The 20,470-nt window shown below is 51.3% G+C and overlaps 1 protein-coding gene across 1 annotated transcript in view; it reads left to right on the forward strand.

The window, feature by feature from the left end:
• The window catches only part of TTC24 (tetratricopeptide repeat domain 24), a 221,743-nt gene that overhangs the window by 38,436 nt on the left and 162,837 nt on the right, over positions 1-20,470 (forward strand). The window contains exons 2-4 of the mRNA XM_086947643.1: positions 13,215-13,495; positions 14,112-14,158; positions 14,424-15,251. Of these exons, the coding sequence (XP_086803769.1) occupies positions 14,486-15,251 (766 nt within the window). The 5' untranslated portion in view covers positions 13,215-13,495; positions 14,112-14,158; positions 14,424-14,485. The remainder of the gene's footprint in view (positions 1-13,214; positions 13,496-14,111; positions 14,159-14,423; positions 15,252-20,470) is intronic.

The following is a 20,470-nucleotide window of genomic DNA, read 5'->3' on the forward strand; positions in this document are numbered from 1 at the left end:
CCCCTGAGTGATTTGGGGGTGCCCCTGAGTGATGTGGTGGTGCCCCTGAATGATGTGGTGGTGCCTCTGAGTGATGTGGTGGTGTTCCTAGGTGATGTGGTGGTGTCCCCCGAGTGATGTGGCGGTGCCCCTGAGTGATGGCGGGTGGAGTTGGAGGGTGGAGTTGGAGGCTGAAGTTGGAGGGTTGAGTTTGAGTTGGAGGGTGGAATTGGAGTTGGAGTTGAAGGTTGGAGTTGGAGATGGAGGGTGGAGTTGGAGTTGGATGGTGGAGTTGGAGGGTGGAGATGGAGTTGGAGGGTGGAGAGTGGAGTTGGAGGGTGGAGTTGGAGGGTGGAGTTGGAGTTGGAGAGTGGAGTTGGAGTTGGAGTTGTAGAGTGGAGTTGGAGGGTGTAGGGTGGAGTTGGAGTTGGAGGGTGGATTTGGAGTTGGAGTTGGAGGGTGGAGTTGGAGGGTGGAGTTGGAGTTGGAGGGTGGAGTTGGAGTTGGAGGGTGGAGTTGGAGTTGGAGTTGGAGGGTGGAGTTAAGTTGGAGTTGGAGGGTGGAGTTGGAGGGTGGAGCTGGAGTTGGAGTTGGAGGGTGGAGTTGGAGTGTGGAGTTGGAGGGTGGAGTTGGAGTTGGATGGTGGAGTTGGAGTTGAAGGGTGGAGTTGGAGTTGGAGGGTGGAGTTGGAGGGTGGAGTTGGAGGGTGGAGTTGGAGGGTGGAGTTGGAGGATGGAGGGTGGAGTTGGAGGGTGGAGTTGGAGGGTGGAGTTGGAGGATGGAGTTGGAGGGTGGAGTTGGAGTTAGAGGGTGGAGTTGGAGTTGTAGGTTGGAGTTGGAGGGTGGAGTTGCAGTTGGAGGGTGGAGTTGGAGTTGGAGTTGGCAGGTGGAGTTGGAGGGTGGAGTTAAGTTGGAGTTGGGGGGAGGAGTTGGAGTTGGAGGGTGGAGTTGGAGGGTGGAGTTGGAGGGTGGAGTTGGAGTTGGAGGGTGGAGTTGGAGTTGAAGGGTGGAGTTGGAGTTGGAGGGTGGAGTTGGAGTTGGAGGGTGGAGTTGGAGGGTGGAGTTGGAGTGTGGAGTTGGAGGGTGGAGTGTGGAGTTGGAGGGTGGAGTTGGAGGGTGGAGTTGGAGGATGGAGTTGGAGGGTGGAGTTGGAGGGTGGAGTTGGAGTTAGAGGTGGAGTTGGAGGGTGGAGTTGGAGGGTGGAGTTGGAGGGTGGAGTTGGAGGGTGGAGTTGGAGTTGGAGTGTGGAGTTGGAGGGTGGAGTTGGAGGGTGGAGTTGGAGGATGGAGTTGGAGGGTGGAGTTGGAGGGTGGAGTTGGAGTTAGAGGTGGAGTTGGAGTTGTAGGTTGGAGTTGCAGTTGGAGGGTGGAGGGTGGAGTTGGAGTTGGAGGGTGGAGTTGGAGGGTGGAGGAGGAGTTGGAGTTGTAGGGTGGAGTTGTAGTGTATAGTTGGAGGGTGGAGTTGGAGTTGGAGGGTGGAGCTGGAGGGTGGAGCTGGAGGGTGGAGTTGGAGGGTGGAGTTGGAGTTTTTATGGTGGAGTTTGAGTTGGAGGGTGGAGTTGGAGTTAGAGGGTGGAGTTGGAAGGTGGAGTTTATTTCTTCGGTGAGAAGTGTGTATGTACCTTTAAAAGCGTCACAAAAGACCTACTGATATCCAGTGCACTTTAAACTAGCTGAGAGAAACAAGAGGGTTAGAAATGAGGAGAGTCAGCTGGTAATGGTAAGGTAACCTTTCCAAAGTAGAGGCGAACAGATATATATTACAACAGTGAGCGGCAAGTGATTTACGTTTCTTTTATTTATACAATGAAGTTCGGCATTTGAATCTATGTATGAACGGTGCGGAAACACCCTATTGGTCAGGCATGGTCAACGCAGAACACAGTGTTGATTTGTAATGCCTTTATAAACTATGATTAAAAACATTGTTTGTTGGTAATGTTTTTAAGTCACACGTGGTCAATGTCAAAAATCCCCTTGCTCTAATCTATGAAGCAAATTTTGTTGCGGCCATTTTAATCCCAGTCTATACTATTACATGGGTTGTTAATTTTGCACAGCAAAACTCTCACGGGCGTGCTAATCTGGAGCTGGTTTGGGATGAGAATACAAGCTCCAGATAAAAGTAAATAAAGGCTCACGAGAGCGAGGCCAGCAAGTTCGGGAGCACATTCCTTTGAAGTCTGATAGGGGGGGGGGGAGCGGCTTCCTTTGAAATGCCAAAGTCTTAGAAAGGCACATCGCTAACAGCGTGATAGTGGAATGGGGACGGTTCCACATAAAAACAAGCACCCAGGAAGTTGCACGAGGCGAATAATGGGGCACTAACCCGTTTGGCGGGGAGGAGGCTGCAAGCACGTCTGTGTGGAATGAAAAGTGCAAACATCTGTAGAGCACTTCCGAGCTGAAGCAATAAGGGGGTTGAATGGAAACAGGCGGGAAAGAGGCTCGTGATGGGGAGAGAGGGTGCTAACTGGGACGGGGTAGGAAAGAGGGGAATGGACGGGGGAAAAGGCAGGTAAAAAAGATAGATGATGCAGAGGGCAGGCGAGAAGGGGTGGGTGAAACAAGCACTCGGCATTGCTGTGGCAGGGGGGCGGGCGGGGGAGCGGCAGCCTTTGAAGTCTGATGCCGAGGCTCAGACAAATGGTGGTGTGTGAGCAGCTTCCTTTCAAGTTTGATGGGGGTTGGTGGAGCAAATGGGGAGCGCGTGCCCGTCGCCCATGCACTGGCCATAATCCACATTCCAAAGCCTTCTTGGTAGGATTTTCTGGTGCCCCTCTATATCTCTCGCCAGCAATGCGCAAGCGCATTGGCAGGCGAGACCTAAAAATGAACAAAGGCCGCAGGCTCGGGACGGAGACTGTTCAGGGGCGACCACCACTTCGAGAGGTAAGTTGGGATCTTGGAGCACAGGTAAGGTACCCCAAGGGAAGGCTCAGGGGTTTTCAGGGCGCCAGGTGCAGGGTGTCCTTGGGTGTCGTAAAAGCTTACCCTCAGCTGGTCGCGGTTGGGGGGGCCTGGTTCTGAGTCTGCAGGCGTCGTCTGGTTCATCGAGGAGGGTCTTTGGGTACTGGACTTCGGGTCCCAGTCGCCGGGGGGACGTCCTCGTGGTCTTGAATCACTCGGGCACGGGCCGGGCTCGGCGGGTGCAGAGTGGGCTGGTCCAGAGCTTCCTGCCTGGCACCAGGGGGGGTTGTTACAGCAGAGTCTCTGCTGATGGGAGTCCCAATCTTCGTGAGGGTCAATGCAGGCAGGTCCTCTGGGTGTCCCAAAGTTGCTTTTCGCAGGAGTCGCCGAAGTTAGGCAGGAGCAGGTTCCAGCATCAACAGGCCGGTAGGGCTGGGGCCAAGTCAGTTGGGGTCGTCCTGTTGTTAGCAGCTGCACAGCGGGTCTTCTTCTTCTTGATCTTCTTTCTTCTTTTCTTATCGGGATCTGAGGAAGGAAGTTTCAGGGAGCCCTAAATACTGAATTTAGGGGTGTTACAGGTAGGGCAAGGGCAGGGACCAATAGGTCCCTGTCCTGGGGTGGGTATACCCCCTAGCCTGCTCCTCACCGGTGGGAGGGGGGCAGGATTCTAGCTGTGATTGGGCAGGGCTCCCCATCTTCAAGATGGCCGGAGCCCGGGGTCGTGCTTCACCTCGTCTCCCCCACCTGAGGGGTGGGGTTGGCACAGGCAGGCACACCCTCCTTCCTGACGTAGTTTTTCCCGCCAGTCTTCCCACCAGAGTGGAGGTCAGGACTGCTGGGGGCCAGTTGCTAGGTACAGCAAATGCTCTGGAGAAGCTCATAGAGGCGGCAGGCCTTTGAAGCTTCCTCCTGCCCAACCTGGGGGAGGAGACCTAGCACCTCGCCCAGAATGTGCATTGTTGCAGGCCCAGGAGAGTGGGAGCCTCTCCACCCAGGGGTCCAGCAACATGTCTGCTGTGTGGCAGCCTAGGCAGCCTCTCTGTCGAGACGTGGATTGTAGGTTAGGTTTCAGGGGGCATCTCTAAGATGCCCTCTGTGGTGCATTTTTCATTAACTCCCACACTGGCATCAGTGTGGATGTAATGTGCTAAGAAGTTTGATACCAAACTTGTCAGTCTTCAGGGTAGCCATTATGGTGTTGTAGAGTACGTAATGTCGACCTCCCAGCACCATATACTCTTAATGGCATCACTGCACTTACAGTGCCCAGGAATGGCCCTGGGTACTGTAGGGGCACAGGGCTCATGCACCTGTGCCCACACCACTGGCATAGGGAACCCAGCTAGAGGGGTGACTGATGTATTCCAGGGCAGTGGGTTTGTGGGCATGGCACACAGGGATGTGTGCCATGTCGCCTCTTTGTTTAGTTCTGTACTAAGGCACCCAGCCTGCAAAGGCAGTGTGTGGGTGCCAGGGTACAGAGCCCCTAAGGGTGGCACAATAAGTGCTGCAGCCCTTAGGGGTCTTCTCTGGTCACCATGCCCTGGGTACCTAGGATACCATTTACTAGGGGCTGACAGGTGGCCAGAGATGCCAATTGGGTTTTAGTTTCAAAACAGTTTTAGGGAAGGAACACAGGCCCTGGGTACCTGGTTGGCAGGAGCCCAAGGCACACTCAGTCAAAGCACATCAGCAGTCAGAAAAAAAGTGCGGGCATTCCAATGCAAGAAAGATGGCACTTTCTCACAGGATCCACTTGAAAGTCTTGCGGAGGATGCAGAAGGAGTTGAAGCAGGTGGAGGCGACGGCGCTGATTTGGCGGGTCATGGTGAGGGAGGAGTCTAGGATGATGCCGAGGTTCCGGGCGTGATCCGTCGGAGTGGGTGGGTTTCCGAGGACAGAGGGCCACCAGCTGTTGTCCCAAGCGGAGGGGGAGGGTCCAAAGACGAGGACCTTTGTCTTCTCTCAGTTGAGCTTTAGGCAGCTGTTGCTCATCCAGGCTGTAACATCCTTCATTCCTTCCTGGAAGCTGGGTCTGGTGTCTTCAGGGGTCAGAGAACAATAGCTTTTGGGTGCTACTCACTGTAAGGACATGTTAACATTAAAAATCTTCCTATATACTTTTAGCTACCATGCATCTTGCCTTGTGGGCTACAAAGCCTATGAAGGAGTGACTTATTGATATTTAAAGGGCAGGTTTTGAACTTTCAAAAGGGCTTATTTTGACACAACAAAATATAGTGTCTACACTTCTACAGTCAGGCTACAATGGCAGGTCTAAATTTATGTTTGCACTGCCACTATAATAGATGGCACAAACAGGTGCTGACGTCCATGTGGAGTTGTGGGTTGGGCGGACCGGAATAACAGGCGGGGAGGCCGGATATAGTGAGCTATGGTCAGTGGATTTTATTTGAAGTTTGTAGAGCACAACAGTCTTTAGTAACAGAGTTGAATGAATGATTCCCGGGTGGAAGTGCAGGGCTGGGTTAGCTCGGATGAAGGTTAGGCGCCGTGGGGTGTGATCCTCTGCTTGGCTGATGTCGTCTTGATGAATACAGGGTACTGGTACTCCTCGGAGGTATAAAGGGGAGAGAGAATACAGGGGTTAGTCCAGTTCAGCAAGGACTATCGAGTACTTCCACCTACACCGGGGAGTGAAGGGATCGGAAACCGAACGTGAGGAAGGGCCGGTAGGGTAGGATGGGACAAGACGAGTAAGAAAGGGAATGGGAAGGGGGGTTGTATGTGTCAGGGATCAGTGCTCAGGAGTTTATACAGTGCCAGTGATACTTTTCTATCTATATATATTGTGCTGGGTGCTCGTGGGGGTCTCTATACAGTATTTTACACTTATGTACAGGGGGAACACAGAGAAAGGATAGTAGGTACTCACGTGCCACGCCGCAACTCTCTTCCGAGTTGCGGCCGCTCTCCAGCCACCTCCTGAGGACGCCACCAGTCTTCCGTCCAGACGCCCTCTTCCTCGTCCTCGTCTCCGCTCTGCTTCTCCGCTCCGCTCTCCGTCAAGGGTTCCACGCCTACTGCTGTCTCCTGCCACGAGTCCGCTGGTGTGAACCACTCTCCTTCCTTCCAGACGGCTTTTCTCTGTTCCGGGCTGGTTTCCGTAGAAGCGCTTCCGGGTTCGCAAGGGGTCGTTTCCGGTTCCTCGACTGGTGCTTCACTTCCGGGGTCATGCGGGATCGTTTCCGGTTCTTCGGTGTTTGTTGCCGGTTCCTGTGGGTGAAGAGAGAGAGGGGAAGTCCGATTTGGAAGGGACGCTGTACGACCCGTTATGTAGGGGAGGGACCCCTGTCTCGGATGTCGCCCCGGAGAGGTAGGGACGACTTCTTCTCCACATCCCCTTTCCCTAGCTGTCTTTCTTGTAGGGCTTGATGGAGGTGGATAACGTGAGAGATAATCTGCATTGCCCTGTTCCAGCCCCTTTCGGTGTAGCGTTTTGAATCGGAAGGGCTGTAGAGAGAGAAACCACCGAAGGACTCGGTCGTTGTGGCCCCAGTTGCGGGCCATCCACTCTAGCGGGGCATGGTCAGTATACAAGAGGAACTCACGTCCCTCCAAGTAGTACCGAAGACTATCCACGGCCCATTTAATTGCTAGGGCCTCTTTTTCTACAACTGCATAGTTCAGTTCACGTGGGAAGAGCTTCCTGCTGAGGTACAGGATCGGTTTTTCGACCCCGGTCGGATCTTTCTGTGACAGGACTGCCCCCAAACCCTGATCGGAGGCGTCTGTCTGCAGGATGAAGGGTTGTGTATAATCGGGGCTGATTAGCACTGGTTCAGAAAGCAGAGACTGTTTGAGTAAGTCAAAGGCTTGTAACAGCAAGGGAGTGGGATGTTGTAGCTTCTCTTCTGTTCTTGTGGCCTTCTTTAACAGGTCGGTCAATGGGGCTGCAGTTTGGGAAAAGTTGGGGATAAATCTCCTGTAATACCCCAGCAATCCGAGAAAGGCACGGAGTTCCTTTCGGGTGTGAGGGAAGGGTATGGCCTGAATGGCCTTGATCTTATTGTCTTGGGGACGGATGACCCCTTCCCCCAACAGATATCCCAAGTATTTCACGCTTTGGGCCGCCAATGTGGTCTTGGCGGGGTTGATGGTGAAACCGTGCTTCCCGAGGGAGTTTACTACGGATTGTAAATTGTGTAGATGTTGTTCCCAATTGTCACTATAGATGACTATGTCGTCTAGGTATGCCCCTGCATATCTTGAATGGGGTCGCAACACAAGGTTCATAGCCCTCTGAAACGTAGACGGAGCTCCGAAAAGCCCGAAGGGCATTACCTTGAACTGGAACAAGCCCTCAGGGGTTGAAAATGCAGTTTTTGGCTTATCTTCTTTTTTTAGGGGAATCTGCCAATATCCCTTGCACAAGTCAAGGGTGCTTATATACTTGGCTTTGCCTATGCGCTCCACCATTTCATCTACGTGAGGTAGGGGATAGGAATCAAAAGCAGAGATCTTGTTCACCTCTCTGAAATTGATGCAGAATCGAGTAGAGCCATCGGACTTAGGAACTAGAACGATGGGCGAATTCCAGCTGCTGCTGGAGGGTTGTATGATGCCCATCTTCAGCATCTGGTCCGTCTCTTCTCTAATGATGGCTCTGCGTGCTTCAGGGATGCGGTAGGGTCTTTGTCTCACTGTTTTCCCCGGTTCCGTGTGGATTGAATGCTCCACTACGGTGGTGTGTCCTGGTAGGGACGAGAACACTGATTGTACAGAGGATAAGGACCGTCTGAGGTCCAGTTTGTTCCTTTCAGGGAGGTCTGAGTCCAGGCACCTTTCAAAAGGAAGGGAAGGAGTGCTCACGAGGACAGGGCGGGCCCCTCCCACTTTTTTAGGAGGTTTATATGGTATATCTGGGTGATCCCTCTGGTGGAGTCCGTTTCGATGTCGTAGGTGACATGAGTCACCTGTCTTATGACGGGGAACAGGCCCTACCACTGCCCTAATAGCTTATGGTCGGAAGATTGCAAGAGTAACAGCACAAGGTCCCCAGGGTTAAAAGAGCGGGCCTTGGTTCCTATGTCATACTGCTGTTTCTGTGTGACCTGAGCTGCCACCATGTTCTGTCTCACGATTTCCCTGATTTGTCCTAAATGGGTCCGGAGAGTATCTACATATTCGGGGAGGGGGCGGGTTCGGTCTGGTTCAGCTTCCCAGGCCTCGCGAGCCATGTCTAACAGGGTCCGGGGGGCTCGCCCATATAACAACTCATAAGGTGAGTACCCGGTACTGCTTTGAACCTTACAGCGGATGGCGAAAAGGGCAAGGGGAAGCATCTCCTCCCACCTTTTGCTCTCGAGGCCTAAGAGCTTCTTGAGGGTGGTTTTCAGGGTAGCGTTATAACGCTCCACCAACCCGTCGGTCTGGGGGTGGTAAGCCGAGGTTCTTATTTGTTTGATACCCAGATGGACGCATACTTGGCGCATGAGGGAGGAGACAAAAGGCGTCCCTTGATCTGTTAAGATCTCGCGGGGAAATCCTACTATAGAGAAGATGGAGATGAGGGCCTTGGCTATGTTTTGGGTAGTGGGTTGACGTAATGGGACGGCTTCCGGGAACCGGGTGGCATAGTCCACCAACACAAGAGCGTACCTACACCCAGTCCTAGAGGGTAGTAAGGGTCCTATAAGGTCCATCCCCACTCTGGAAAAAGGGACATCAATAAGAGGGAGGGGTTGGAGAGGGACCCTCGGGGGACTATACCGGCTGTTTTTCTGGCAAACCGGGCACTCCCTGCAATACCGTTTTATTTGCCCATGTACGCCCGGCCAATAGAACTTCTCTAGGATCGTTTGCCCCGTTTTTTCGTCGCTAAAATGCCCTCCTAGTAAGTGGCTGTGGGCCAGAAACAGTACTTTGTCCCGAAACAATCCAGGTATAACCAACTGGGGCGAGAGCTGAGGCCCCCCTTTCCTGTACAAGAGCCCATTCTTTCGGAAAAAGTAAGGACCTACTTGTAGTGGGTCCTCATTGTCCAGGGCACGGTTCCAGGCTTCTTGCAACACAGGGTCTTCTTGCTGGGTTGCGCGGAATTCCCTGTCTGTTTCCCACGGATGGGTGTCTACTTGAGCCGGGTAGGCACTGGTAAAGTCCCTTTTTTCTCTCTTCTTTTGCTTCTTGGTCTTATACTGTTTAGACGGAGAGTTTACCGATGGAGAAACATGAGGAAAAGGGGCTTCCGCCCACCATTTCTTAAGGGAGTCTGTAGTGTCCTGAAGGAGGTGGGGGAGACCACTGTAGTCGCTACCCAGGATGGCTTGTTCAGGGAGATTGGGTACCAAACCAACGGTTAACATACTTCCTTCATCTGTGGGGTGTTGCACACGTACTCTGGTCGTTGGATAACTCCTGGTATCGCCGTGGACACATTTGATAGCCACTGTACCTGTCACTGGTCCGACAGGATGGGGTAGTTCCTGGGGTCGTAGAACGCTGTGTCGACAACCTGTATCGGCTAGCGCCATCATTCGGTGTCCATCAATCCGTACGGGACAGCGAAAAGGCGGCGAGGTAACTTCAGTGGTGAGACAGACATAGTTCCTGGCCAGTCCTATGTCCATGGGCTCTTCCTTTTGAGGGCACATACGAGCTATATGTCCGTACCCACCGCAGTGATAACACTGAGGCCTGGGTGGGTTGGGCCGAGGCATAACAGGGTATGGCAACAAGGGAACAGGTTCAGGTTTTCTGGCCACGGGAGGTGGTCTGTGGGGACGGGGATGGCTGCCATGTGGGATGCGGGGATGCGGTTCATCCCTGGTTCGCTGAGATTCCTGGGCTCTGCTGTAGGCACTGGCGATCTCCACAGCACTATCAAGAGTTAGGCGGGCGTGTTGTCGCACCCACTTCTGGGTGGCCGGATGTAGGGACGCTAAGTACTGCTCCAAGTATATTTTCTACAGGATGTCTTCCTTGGTGGCTGTGGCGGGCTTCAACCATCGATTAGCCAAGTCCTGTATACGGAATGAGAGAGCCCGAGGCGTTTCTTGGGGTCCTTCCCTTGCCTGACGCAGACGAACCCTGTATGTTTCGTCGTCAATCCCCAGACGCTCCAGAATGCAGGCTTTAATATCAGGGTATGGGGTCTGGCCCTGGATGTTGGCCTGCTGGTAGGCTGCCTGCAGCTCACCCGTCAACAGGGGACCAAGGTAGTGGCCCCACCGGTCGGCAGGCCATGGCGCGGCCTGGGCTAGGCGTTCGAAATTTGTGAAGAAAAAGTCGGGGTCTTCACCCGACACATATTTTTGAAAGACCATGGAGGGCAGGGAAGTTACTGGTCTTTGTTGCCCCATGACGGTGGTTAGTTTCTCGAGGGCTTGATCCTGCGCGGTGCCCTGGCCCTTCAGGACATCATGCAGCTGTCCCCGATCGTCTTCGGCCGTTTTGAGGAAACGTTCCATCATTCTCCCGAGCTGCTCCTGGCTCTCCGCGAGCTGTTGGACTGCGGCCTCCATGCTTCCGGTTGATCCCACTTCTGACACCACCTGTGGAGTTGTGGGTTGGGTGGACCGGAATAACAGGCGGGGAGGCCGGATATAGTGAGCTATGGTCAGTGGATTTTATTTGAAGTTTGTAGAGCACAACAGTCTTTAGTAACAGAGTTGAATGAATGATTCCCGGGTGGAAGTGCAGGGCTGGGTTAGCTCGGATAAAGGTTAGGCGCCGTGGGGTGTGATCCTCTGCTGGGCTGATGTCGTCTTGATGAATACAGGGTACTGGTACTCCTCGGAGGTATACAGGGGAGAGAGAATACAGGGGTTAGTCCAGTTCAGCAAGGACTATTGAGTACTTCCACCTACACCGGGAAGTGAAGGGATCGGAAACCGAACGTGAGGAAGGGCCGGTAGGGTAGGATGGGACAAGACGAGTAAGAAAGGGAATGGGAAGGGGGGTTTTATGTGTCAGGGATCAGTGCTCAGGAGTTTATACAGTGCCAGTGATACTTTTCTATCTATATATATTGTGCTGGGTGCTCGTGGGGGTCTCTATACAGTATTTTACACTCATGTACAGGGGGAACACGGAGAAAGGATAGTAGGTACTCACGTGCCCCGCCGCAACTCTCTTCCGAGTTGCGGCCGCTCTCCAGCCACCTCCTGAGGACGCCCCCCGTCTTCCGTCCAGACGTCCTCTTCCTCGTCCTCATCTCCGCTCTGCTTCTCCGCTCTCCGTCAGGGGTTCCACGCCTACCGCTGTCTCCTGCCACGAGTCCGCTGGTGTGAACCACTCTCCTTCCTTCCAGACGGCTTTTCTCTGTTCCGGGCTGGTTTCCGTAGAAGCGCTTCCGGGTTCGCAAGGGGTCGTTTCCAGTTCCTCGACTGGTGCTTCACTTCCGGGGTCATGCGGGATCGTTTCCGGTTCTTCGGTCTCGGTGTTTGTTGCCGGTTCCTGTGGGTGAAGAGAGAGAGGGGAAGTCCGATTTGGAAGGGACGCTGTACGACCCGTTATGTAGGGGAGGGACCCCTGTCTCGGATGTCGCCCCAGAGAGGTAGGGACGACTTCTTCTCCACAGTCCACTAATGGCATTTAAGATCCAGGCCCTTTGCACATTTTGTCCCATTTACTAGGGATTTATAGGCAAGCTAAATATACCAATTCGGAGTATGCCAATTAGACAATATTAAAAGGGGGAGAACAGGCACTTTATTACTGGTTAGCGGTGGTACAAAGTAGCCAACAAAAATATAGGGTCCTGCAAAAGGCGAAAAAAATCTATAGTGACCATGCAAAAAAGGCTGATGTCCTACAATATGTAAATCACATTTCATTTTTGAGTTGTAACCGAGGGCTTTACCTTTTACTACAGGCTTAAAGACGTCTTCTAGTGTTAAAGGAGAATCATAAAATACTGTTCTGTGTCCTCACGCAACCCTTCTCTTATCTTTGTTACCATCATGCGCGAAGGTAGTGGTGTCACATACCTTCTACACTAATATACCCAATGAGGCATGGTCTGAGAGGCTCAAGGCAAAATACCCATGTCAATCACTTTAAATTGGTCTTTCATCTTCACAAAGACATAATCAGCCCATGAGAAGGACCTATGTGTCCAGAGAATAAAGGGTACGTTCACAATCATGAGTGCAAGAGAGGCACCATAAATCTTGTAGAACCGAGGGCTTTGCCTTTTACTACTGGCTTAAAGACGTCTTCTAGTGTTAAAGGAGAATCATAAAATACTGTTCTGTGTCCTCACGCAGGACTTCTCTTATCTTTGTTAACCACCATGCGTGAAGGTAGCGGTGTCACATACCTTCTACACTAATATACCCAATGAGGCATGGTCTGAGAGGCTCAAGGCAAAATACCCATGTCAATCACTTTAAATTGGTCTTTCATCTTGACAAAGACATAATCCGCCCATGAGAAGGACCTATGTGTCCAGAGAATAAAGGGTATGTTCACAATCATGAGTGCAAGAGAGGCACCATAAATCTTGTAGACCACAAGCTTCTACAAAGGCCCCAATGTACCACCATTTGTGGGAGTAGAGAGTGTCCTCTGCTGGTCACAGTTGGTAACACACAAAGTATAATATTGACTTAGGTTTCACCATAGGCTTTAATAGTTGCCTTTTTGCATTTTCTTTCACTAGGGGGCACAAGGCACTAGTAGTAAATGCCATTGCCGCCTGGTAATAATTCTTAGGAACTTTGTTGCTGTTACTTAGCATTGTGGGAGCTCGCCCATGGCTCTTACCAGTTATTGAAAGTAACTAGCTGACAGTGATCAGAATAGATTTGCCCTGGAATGGATGATGTCAATATGAACTGCTAAGAAGTAGGTTGCTGCTCAGTCGGTTACACGAATGGATCTCAGTTCCACTGCAAGAACTTGATTAATTGCAGTGACATGCTTCTAGAGAGCAAGAGAGTGAGAGTTTAGACCCATAGGGCTCCCATAACATATGTAAGATTTGGAATGCATAGATTTCAATAATAAAGGACTAGGTGCACCTAGGTGGCCATATGGATTCCTGCCACTGTGATGCCACTATGCAGTCCCAGCATTTAATTGAGAAAATAATGCATTCCAGGAAGAGCAGTCCTGGTGCACCTTAATAGCATCACAATTGGACTCTACTACAAGATTGTAACGAGTCCTTGTTGAAGGGTGGGTCGCAAGTAAAGCTTTGGAAACTTTTATAGAATGTGTTTCGCAATAGCGATTTATTGGTTTGGTTTCAGACAAATGAAAAAATATAGCTTAAAGTCTTTGGTGTGAGGGATGAGGTCCGTGGGTGGATGGTAGGGGATTTCGTCTCTCGCCCTACATCCTCATCTTCTTTTCTTCTAGGTGAAGGCAGTGCATTAGCCACCAACGATCCCCAGGTTGCCACGGCCCTCCAGGACTGTGGCGAGCTCGAAGCTTCGGCACGTGGCGCCCGTCAGCCTCACACCAGCTGTCGCCACTCACATCTTGGTCGTCGTCAGCGTTCCCCTCTGCGTCGGTGTAGGCAGGTTCCACGTGTCCCCCGGGTTGTCTGGGAAGCTGCTAGTTTGACACATCCTCTCCATGCGGTAACTTGGTGCCTGCAGGCTCCTCCTCTTCTGGCTTTGCCTTGGGCGGCCGCTCAGGTAAGTTGTATACTGTTTTTAATCACCACATTCCAGGCGCAACTGCTCCCGGTAAGCAGCAGTGGGGCGGGGAGGGGGGAAGAGGAGGAGGGGTTTAAAAAAACACTTACCTGCCGGCCGGCCTTCTAGCCGGCCACCTCCACCTCTCCTTATCCTTCCAGGCTTCTTCTCTTCAAATGATGCAGGAAGCACCCGGCTTTCAGCGAATGAGAGGCTGGGCATGTTCTCCATGCAGGCTGTAAAGCAGCCTGAATGGAGAATTTCTAAAATGCGCATAAATGTTGGGCCTGCCCCAGAGGGCCGGTCAAACATTCATGCGCACTTACATAGTTTTCCCCAATTCTCCCCCTGCTCTGAGAGCAGAGCAGATCTGCCCCATCCTGCCCACAAAGACGCCGCAGAAGGAAAAATAAAATGATAATTACGTAGAGCTATTCTCATCTTATTTTTCCTTTTTTCCACTGCGAAAAGTAGTGGGGCGACGCTCCTCCGCCTTAGCAGAGGAGCCGCCACTGCCACATTCAAGCCTCCTCCTTTCCTTTTGCTGCCCCACTCGTTCAAGTCTGTTTTCTTTTCCTATCTTTTTCCCTTTCTGATGATCTCTTTCTGTTCCCAGGAACTCTACCAGCTGGGCTGCTGCACAGCGGAAAGCGTCGCGTTCAGGTAAGTGTTTTTTATTTCATTTCCATTTTCTCACAGTCCTGGAGTAAAAACTTGATATCCAGGTAACATGAATTCCTAATGTGACCCTTTATGTGACTATCACTGTTCTATTGCTGTGAATGTTAGTATGGCGAGTGGAAGCTTTATTCTATTTTATCTGTTTGTGAGCCAGAGCTAAGAGTTCTCTTCATATTTGGTATCTTAGAAGTGTAAATTCTATATTCTCTGAAATACAATGAATTGTTGTCATTTCACTTTATTTTAGAAACATGTCTGCACTCATGCCTCCTCTGTGGATCTGAAATCCAGGTTCCAGTGTTATCACTTATGGCTACAGAGGAACCTTCCAAACCTGGAGCAGATGCTTATCCTTCAGGGCCAGCTCCACTGGAGCCTCAAAACTCCAGGAAAAAGAAGAAAAAATGGAAAGAGAAGGAAGCTCCTGGTGAGCCTACTCAGGAGGCAGTGAATGGGCCAGAGCCGTCTCAAGCTGAGATTGAGGCTCTCACCAAGAAAGGACACAAGGACCTTCTGAACGGTAGCTTGCAAGATGCTCTGACCGCTTTCAAAAAGGCATTTCTCCTCTCCTTGGGAACTAAAAATAAATCTGTGCAGCGGGCCTGCGCTTTCAACCTCGGGGCAGTCTACGTAGAAATAGGAAAACCAGACAAAGGCTTGGAGTTTCTCCTTAAATCACAGCCAAAGGATGGTGAGTCCGGAGACCATGCGGGTGATCTGTATTTCAATATTGGGACTGCTTATGAGAGCCTCCAGGACTTCCCAAGGGCTTTAGAGTATTTCAGGAAAGCTGCTGAACATTACAAACCGCTCAAGGTGTCGAACGAGGCTGACACGCATATGAAAATGGCGTACTGTTACCTTGGGATGAGCGACCCGTCTAGGGCTGCCCAGTGTTTTCACGAAGCTGGGAATTTTTATCTTGAAGTGGGGAGACTGGAACCTGCTGCCATGGCCCTGAATGAGGCTGGGAACTATATGCTACAGAGCCAGCAATATGAGTATGACGACGTGGTTAAAGTCCTTAACAAGTGTCGCCTACTGTGTGAGAAAATCCCCAACAAAGAATTGATGGGTAAGAGATTACATATGTTTTTCACTGTGAAAAGTTTTAATGCTAATTATGGTAAGAAAGTGTACCCTAAGTCATAGGTAATAGGCCTTAAGTTTGCTGAGCAAAGTGGTGTGGTGTATTCAAAACCTTGTCAGTCGAGGAACAAGGAAAACCAAGTTCTAATCTTGTCTTTCTCACGTGATCTGACCGAATTGTATTATCTTATCCTACACAGACCTACTGCGTCAGAGGAATGTTGAGTTTGTAGGGCATGCACTGGACTCCTTGGTGGAGCCTCCTCTGTCACAAGGAAAGAGAATTTCTGATGCAAACATCTAGCTGATGATTCCTCATCTTTTTAATATTCTCCAGGCGTGAGACTGGATCCAGAATATTTTCAAAAGTACCTCTGGGCACCAATAGGTGGAGGTGTGTGCCTCGGCAGTGATGCTGTTCCACTCCAGAAATGATGTGTGGGGAATATTTAGGGACCACTCCCAGGGCCGGACTGGGAACCACAACCGGCCCTGGCAAAGTGCTCGGCCGCCCCCTACCGGGGATTGGGGGTGCCGCCGAGCTCTTTGCCTGGGCCGGTTTTCGGACGATTTTGGTACAGGGCCGATTTTGTAGCTATGCTGCAAAAATGGCCCTGTAACAAAAACGGCCCCCAGGGGCCCAAAACCGCCCCCCACCCGTGCCGCGCACCGGGGGATTGCCCGGTGCCCGCTATGGCCAGTCCGGCCCTGACCACTCCCGTGCGCCGATGACCGTTCTTTTCTTTCCGCACCACCAGATACGGATCCAGAATTCCCTCTTATCTTTCTAAGACGTGTACATCGTAATTTCTTTCAAGAAATTCACATGGTGCAGGAGAATGTCAACCTAAAAACGACAGGTTTTCAGCCCTGAAGGGACTGTTGCGAACAAACAAATGTGACAGATCCCGATCTATGATGTCTGGGGTCGAGTCACAACTCTAAGGCCTGCAGTGAGTGTGTGTCAAAAAATCCTAATGCCATCCGAGCCGTCGAGGAGAAACTCTACATCACCCAGAATAAGAAGATCCCGTAACAAGACTGGTCCCATTTGAAGATTCAGTCCTAGTCTCATTCTTGCTCCAGAACTGGACTAAGCCATTCCAGAGGTTGGTCTTCGTCTAGATCTAATTTGTCAAGTAAGTCTTACAAGAAACCAAAAAATTGAAGCGTGACTCGCCCCCTCTCAGCACTTGCATTCACCTGAGAAGGCACTGGGTGGCACATAGATCTCAATCATGCTCCGGGAGTCATATTTGAAGCCGATCACACAGCTGGTCCCTGCACAATCCAAGTTGTTTGGGGCCATCAACCACTTCTAAACAAATCATAGAGTTCTGCAAGGACATGCTTAAAACATGCTCTGACTCTTTGGATCCTTGATGACTCCCTCTGGCGCGCATTCGGACCCCAAGGAACCGACTAACCTTCTATCTGGAGTACTGCTGGTGGATTTGCCATTGGCGCCAGTTGGACCCTCTGTGCCTGCCACAACATCTCTGGCTCTGATTTCGGCTCTGCCGATTGGCATGGCCCATGCCGGTTCCTGCAACATTTACGCTGGTGCCGAATCCAATGATGCTGGATGAGGAGATACCAATTGTCCTCTCCAACTCTGAGTCAACAACAGTACAACCTTGACTTACTCCGTGACACACCACTGTTGTGGCGCCGCTTCTTCCACTTTATTTGCCACCTCCACAAGGGAAAATGCACACACTACATACCCCTATTGGCATCTACTCGGACAACGGTTGTGAGGCAGGTGATACGTTTGTTCAGTCCTATACTGAGGACAATTAGTATGACAAGTTGCAGGAGGCCAGAGATCTCAATACCTCTCTGGAATCAGCTGTCCTCTCAATACCATTCCCAGCCACAGAGACCCAATATCAGCCTTCTGGAGCTGAGTGCCTCCCACTTGGCACTGAAAACCTTCCTTCCATCCTTCAAAAGGGGGCTTGTACAGGGGCTCACAGACAACACCAACGCCATGCAGGGGCAGCTCCTCCATTAGGGTGGAGGAGCGTCGCCCAACTGCTTTCTCGCATAAATACCATTTTATGTTTCTATTCTCGCACAGCGAGAAAGCAGAAGGGTATACCTGGTTGGCTGGGCGGATCGGGGAGGAGTGGCTAGTCCAATGTATGGGCCCTGACTGTATGATCGGCCCTCTGGGGCCGACCAAACCAGTCATGCGCCAGTCATGCGCACTCTGCATGTAGCCTACATAGAGAAAATGGCCTCTTATAGGCCCCCGGCTGGGCGCCGTCCTCACTAATCTGCCATTGCAGCATTGTAATTGGCTTAGGGGAGGTGAGGGAGGCTGCCTTCTTCCTGTTCCTGCAGGAGGCAGGAGAGCAGGAAAGCAGCAGGAAAACTTGAAATCCGGCCAGGAGCAGAGGCGGTGCAGGATCCGGTAAGGTACGTTTTTATTATTGAATCCCCCTGCGCGAACCCCTACCCGACCCCCACCCACGAGTCATATCGGGCACGCCTTGCGCCATGTATCACTGCAACAAACAGGGCTGGGGAAGGGGGGGTCACAGACTCTCTGCCAGTAAGCCTTGCACCTCTGGAAGTGGCTGGACCACCAAGGAATTTTCCTGGTGGTGAGCTATCTGGCAGGATCACTGAATGCCAGGGCAGACAAGCTCAGCCATGGGCGCCTAACAGATCACAAGTGGCAGTTACATCCAGAGGTGGTGCAAGGTCTCTTCTGTGAATGGAGATAATGTTGTTTTGATCTGTTTGCCACCACAAGAACGGTCAGTATAAGTAATTCTACGCATTGGTGTTTCCAAGGCGTCTTTCACTTTGAGATACGTTCCACCTCGAGTGAAACTTGGGACTCCTGTATGCCTTTTTGCCAATACCACTTCTGCCCCAAGTTCTCAAGAAAATCAGGACTGACTGGGCCCAAGTCATCCTAGTTTCTCCAGATTGGGCATGAAGATTATGGTATCCAGAACTCCAGGACTTGAGCATCTGTCCTTCGATCAAACTGCCCCTATGGGCGGATCTGCTGTTTCTGCAGCAGTATTTACAACAAGGGGTGGTGAGGGACAGAGTCTCTGAATTAAGCAGAAAGCTCTCACCCAGTCAAGAGATCAGGGCTAGATCCAACACCGTTTTTTAGCTCACTGCACCATCCCAGTTTCAGAACCTGGCTGTATGCAAATTAGTCTGTTCCTGTCCCAGTGCATGATGGGAACAGGGCAAACCAAACTACAAAAGCCAATTCTTACACTGGGAAGGAAACAAGCTCCCGGGGACCGGTTTCTGGCATTACAGCCGTCTTCGGCCCGCTTTGCTTGAATCCTGATGGTGCAATGAGCAAGGGTCTCACATCTGAGAATACCCTTCCACGCTTAGGGTGGACAAAAATATTTACAACAAGGGGTGGTGAGGGACAGAGTCTCTGAATTAAGCAGAAAGCTCTCACCCAGTCAAGAGATCAGGGCTAGATCCAACACCGTTTTTTAGCTCACTGCACCATCCCAGTTTCAGAACCTGGCTGTATGCAAATTAGTCTGTTCCTGTCCCAGTGCATGATGGGAACAGGGCAAACCAAACTACAAAAGCCAATTCTTACACTGGGAAGGAAACAAGCTCCCGTGGACCGGTTTCTGGCATTACAGCCGTCTTCGGCCCGGTTTGCTTGAATCCTGATGGTGCAATGAGCAAGGGTCTCACATCTGAGAATACCCTTCCACGCTTAGGGTGGACAAAAATATTTACAACAAGGGGTGGTGAGGGACAGAGTCTCTGAATTAAGCAGAAAGCTCTCACCCAGTCAAGAGATCAGGGCTAGATCCAACACCGTTTTTTAGCTCACTGCACCATCCCAGTTTCAGAACCTGGCTGTATGCAAATTAGTCTGTTCCTGTCCCAGTGCATGATGGGAACAGGGCAAACCAAACTACAAAAGCCAATTCTTACACTGGGAAGGAAACAAGCTCCCGGGGACCGGTTTCTGGCATTACAGCCGTCTTCGGCCCGGTTTGCTTGAATCCTGATGGTGCAATGAGCAAGGGTCTCACATCTGAGAATACCCTTCCATGCTTAGGGTGGACAAAAATATTTACAACAAGGGGTGGTGAGGGACAGAGTCTCTGAATTAAGCAGAAAGCTCTCACCCAGTCAAGAGATCAGGGCTAGATCCAACACCGTTTTTTAGCTCACTGCACCATCCCAGTTTCAGAACCTGGCTGTATGCAAATTAGTCTGTTCCTGTCCCAGTGCATGATGGGAACAGGGCAAACCAAACTACAAAAGCCAATTCTTACACTGGGAAGGAAACAAGCTCCCGGGGACCGGTTTCTGGCATTACAGCCGTCTTCGGCCCGGTTTGCTTGAATCCTGATGGTGCAATGAGCAACGGTGATGGATCAAGCCCTGATCTTTGGACTGGGTAAGAGTGGTCTGCTTAATTCAGACACTCTGTTCATCACCACCCCCTTTTCTGAATTGTTTTTGGCCACTATAGGTGTGGCAGGGTATACTCAGACATGAGTCCCTTTCTCACTGCTCCATCAGGATTCAAGCAAGCCGGGCCGAAGACGGCTGAAATGCCAGAAACCGGTCCCCGGTAGCTTGTCTCCTTTCTGGTGAAGAATTGGCTTGGTAGTTTAGTCTGCCCTGTTCCCATGATGCACTGGGCCAGGGACAGACTGATTTGCATATAGCCAGGTTCTGAGCTGGGATGGGGCAGTGAGATAAATAACGGTGATGGATCAAGCCCTGATCTTTGGACTGGGTAAGAGTGGTCTGCTTAATTCAGACACTCTGTTCATCACCACCCCCTTTTCTGAATTGTTTTTGGCCACTATAGGTGTGGCAGGGTATACTCAGACATGAGTCCCTTTCTCACTGCTCCATCAGGATTCAAGCAAGCCGGGCCGAAGACGGCTGAAATGCCAGAAACCGTTCCCCGGTAGCTTGTCTCCTTTCTGGTGAAGAATTGGCTTGGTAGTTTAGTCTGCCCTGTTCCCATGATGCACTGGGCCAGGGACAGACTGATTTGCATATAGCCAGGTTCTGAGCTGGGATGGGGCAGTGAGATAAATAACGGTGATGGATCAAGCCCTGATCTTTGGACTGGGTAAGAGTGGTCTGCTTAATTCAGACACTCTGTTCATCACCACCCCCTTTTCTGAATTGTTTTTGGCCACTATAGGTGTGGCAGGGTATACTCAGACATGA

The sequence above is a fragment of the Lissotriton vulgaris genome, chromosome 12 (genome assembly GCF_964263255.1).
Source record: "Lissotriton vulgaris chromosome 12, aLisVul1.2, whole genome shotgun sequence".
Lineage (NCBI taxonomy): Eukaryota > Metazoa > Chordata > Amphibia > Caudata > Salamandridae > Lissotriton > Lissotriton vulgaris.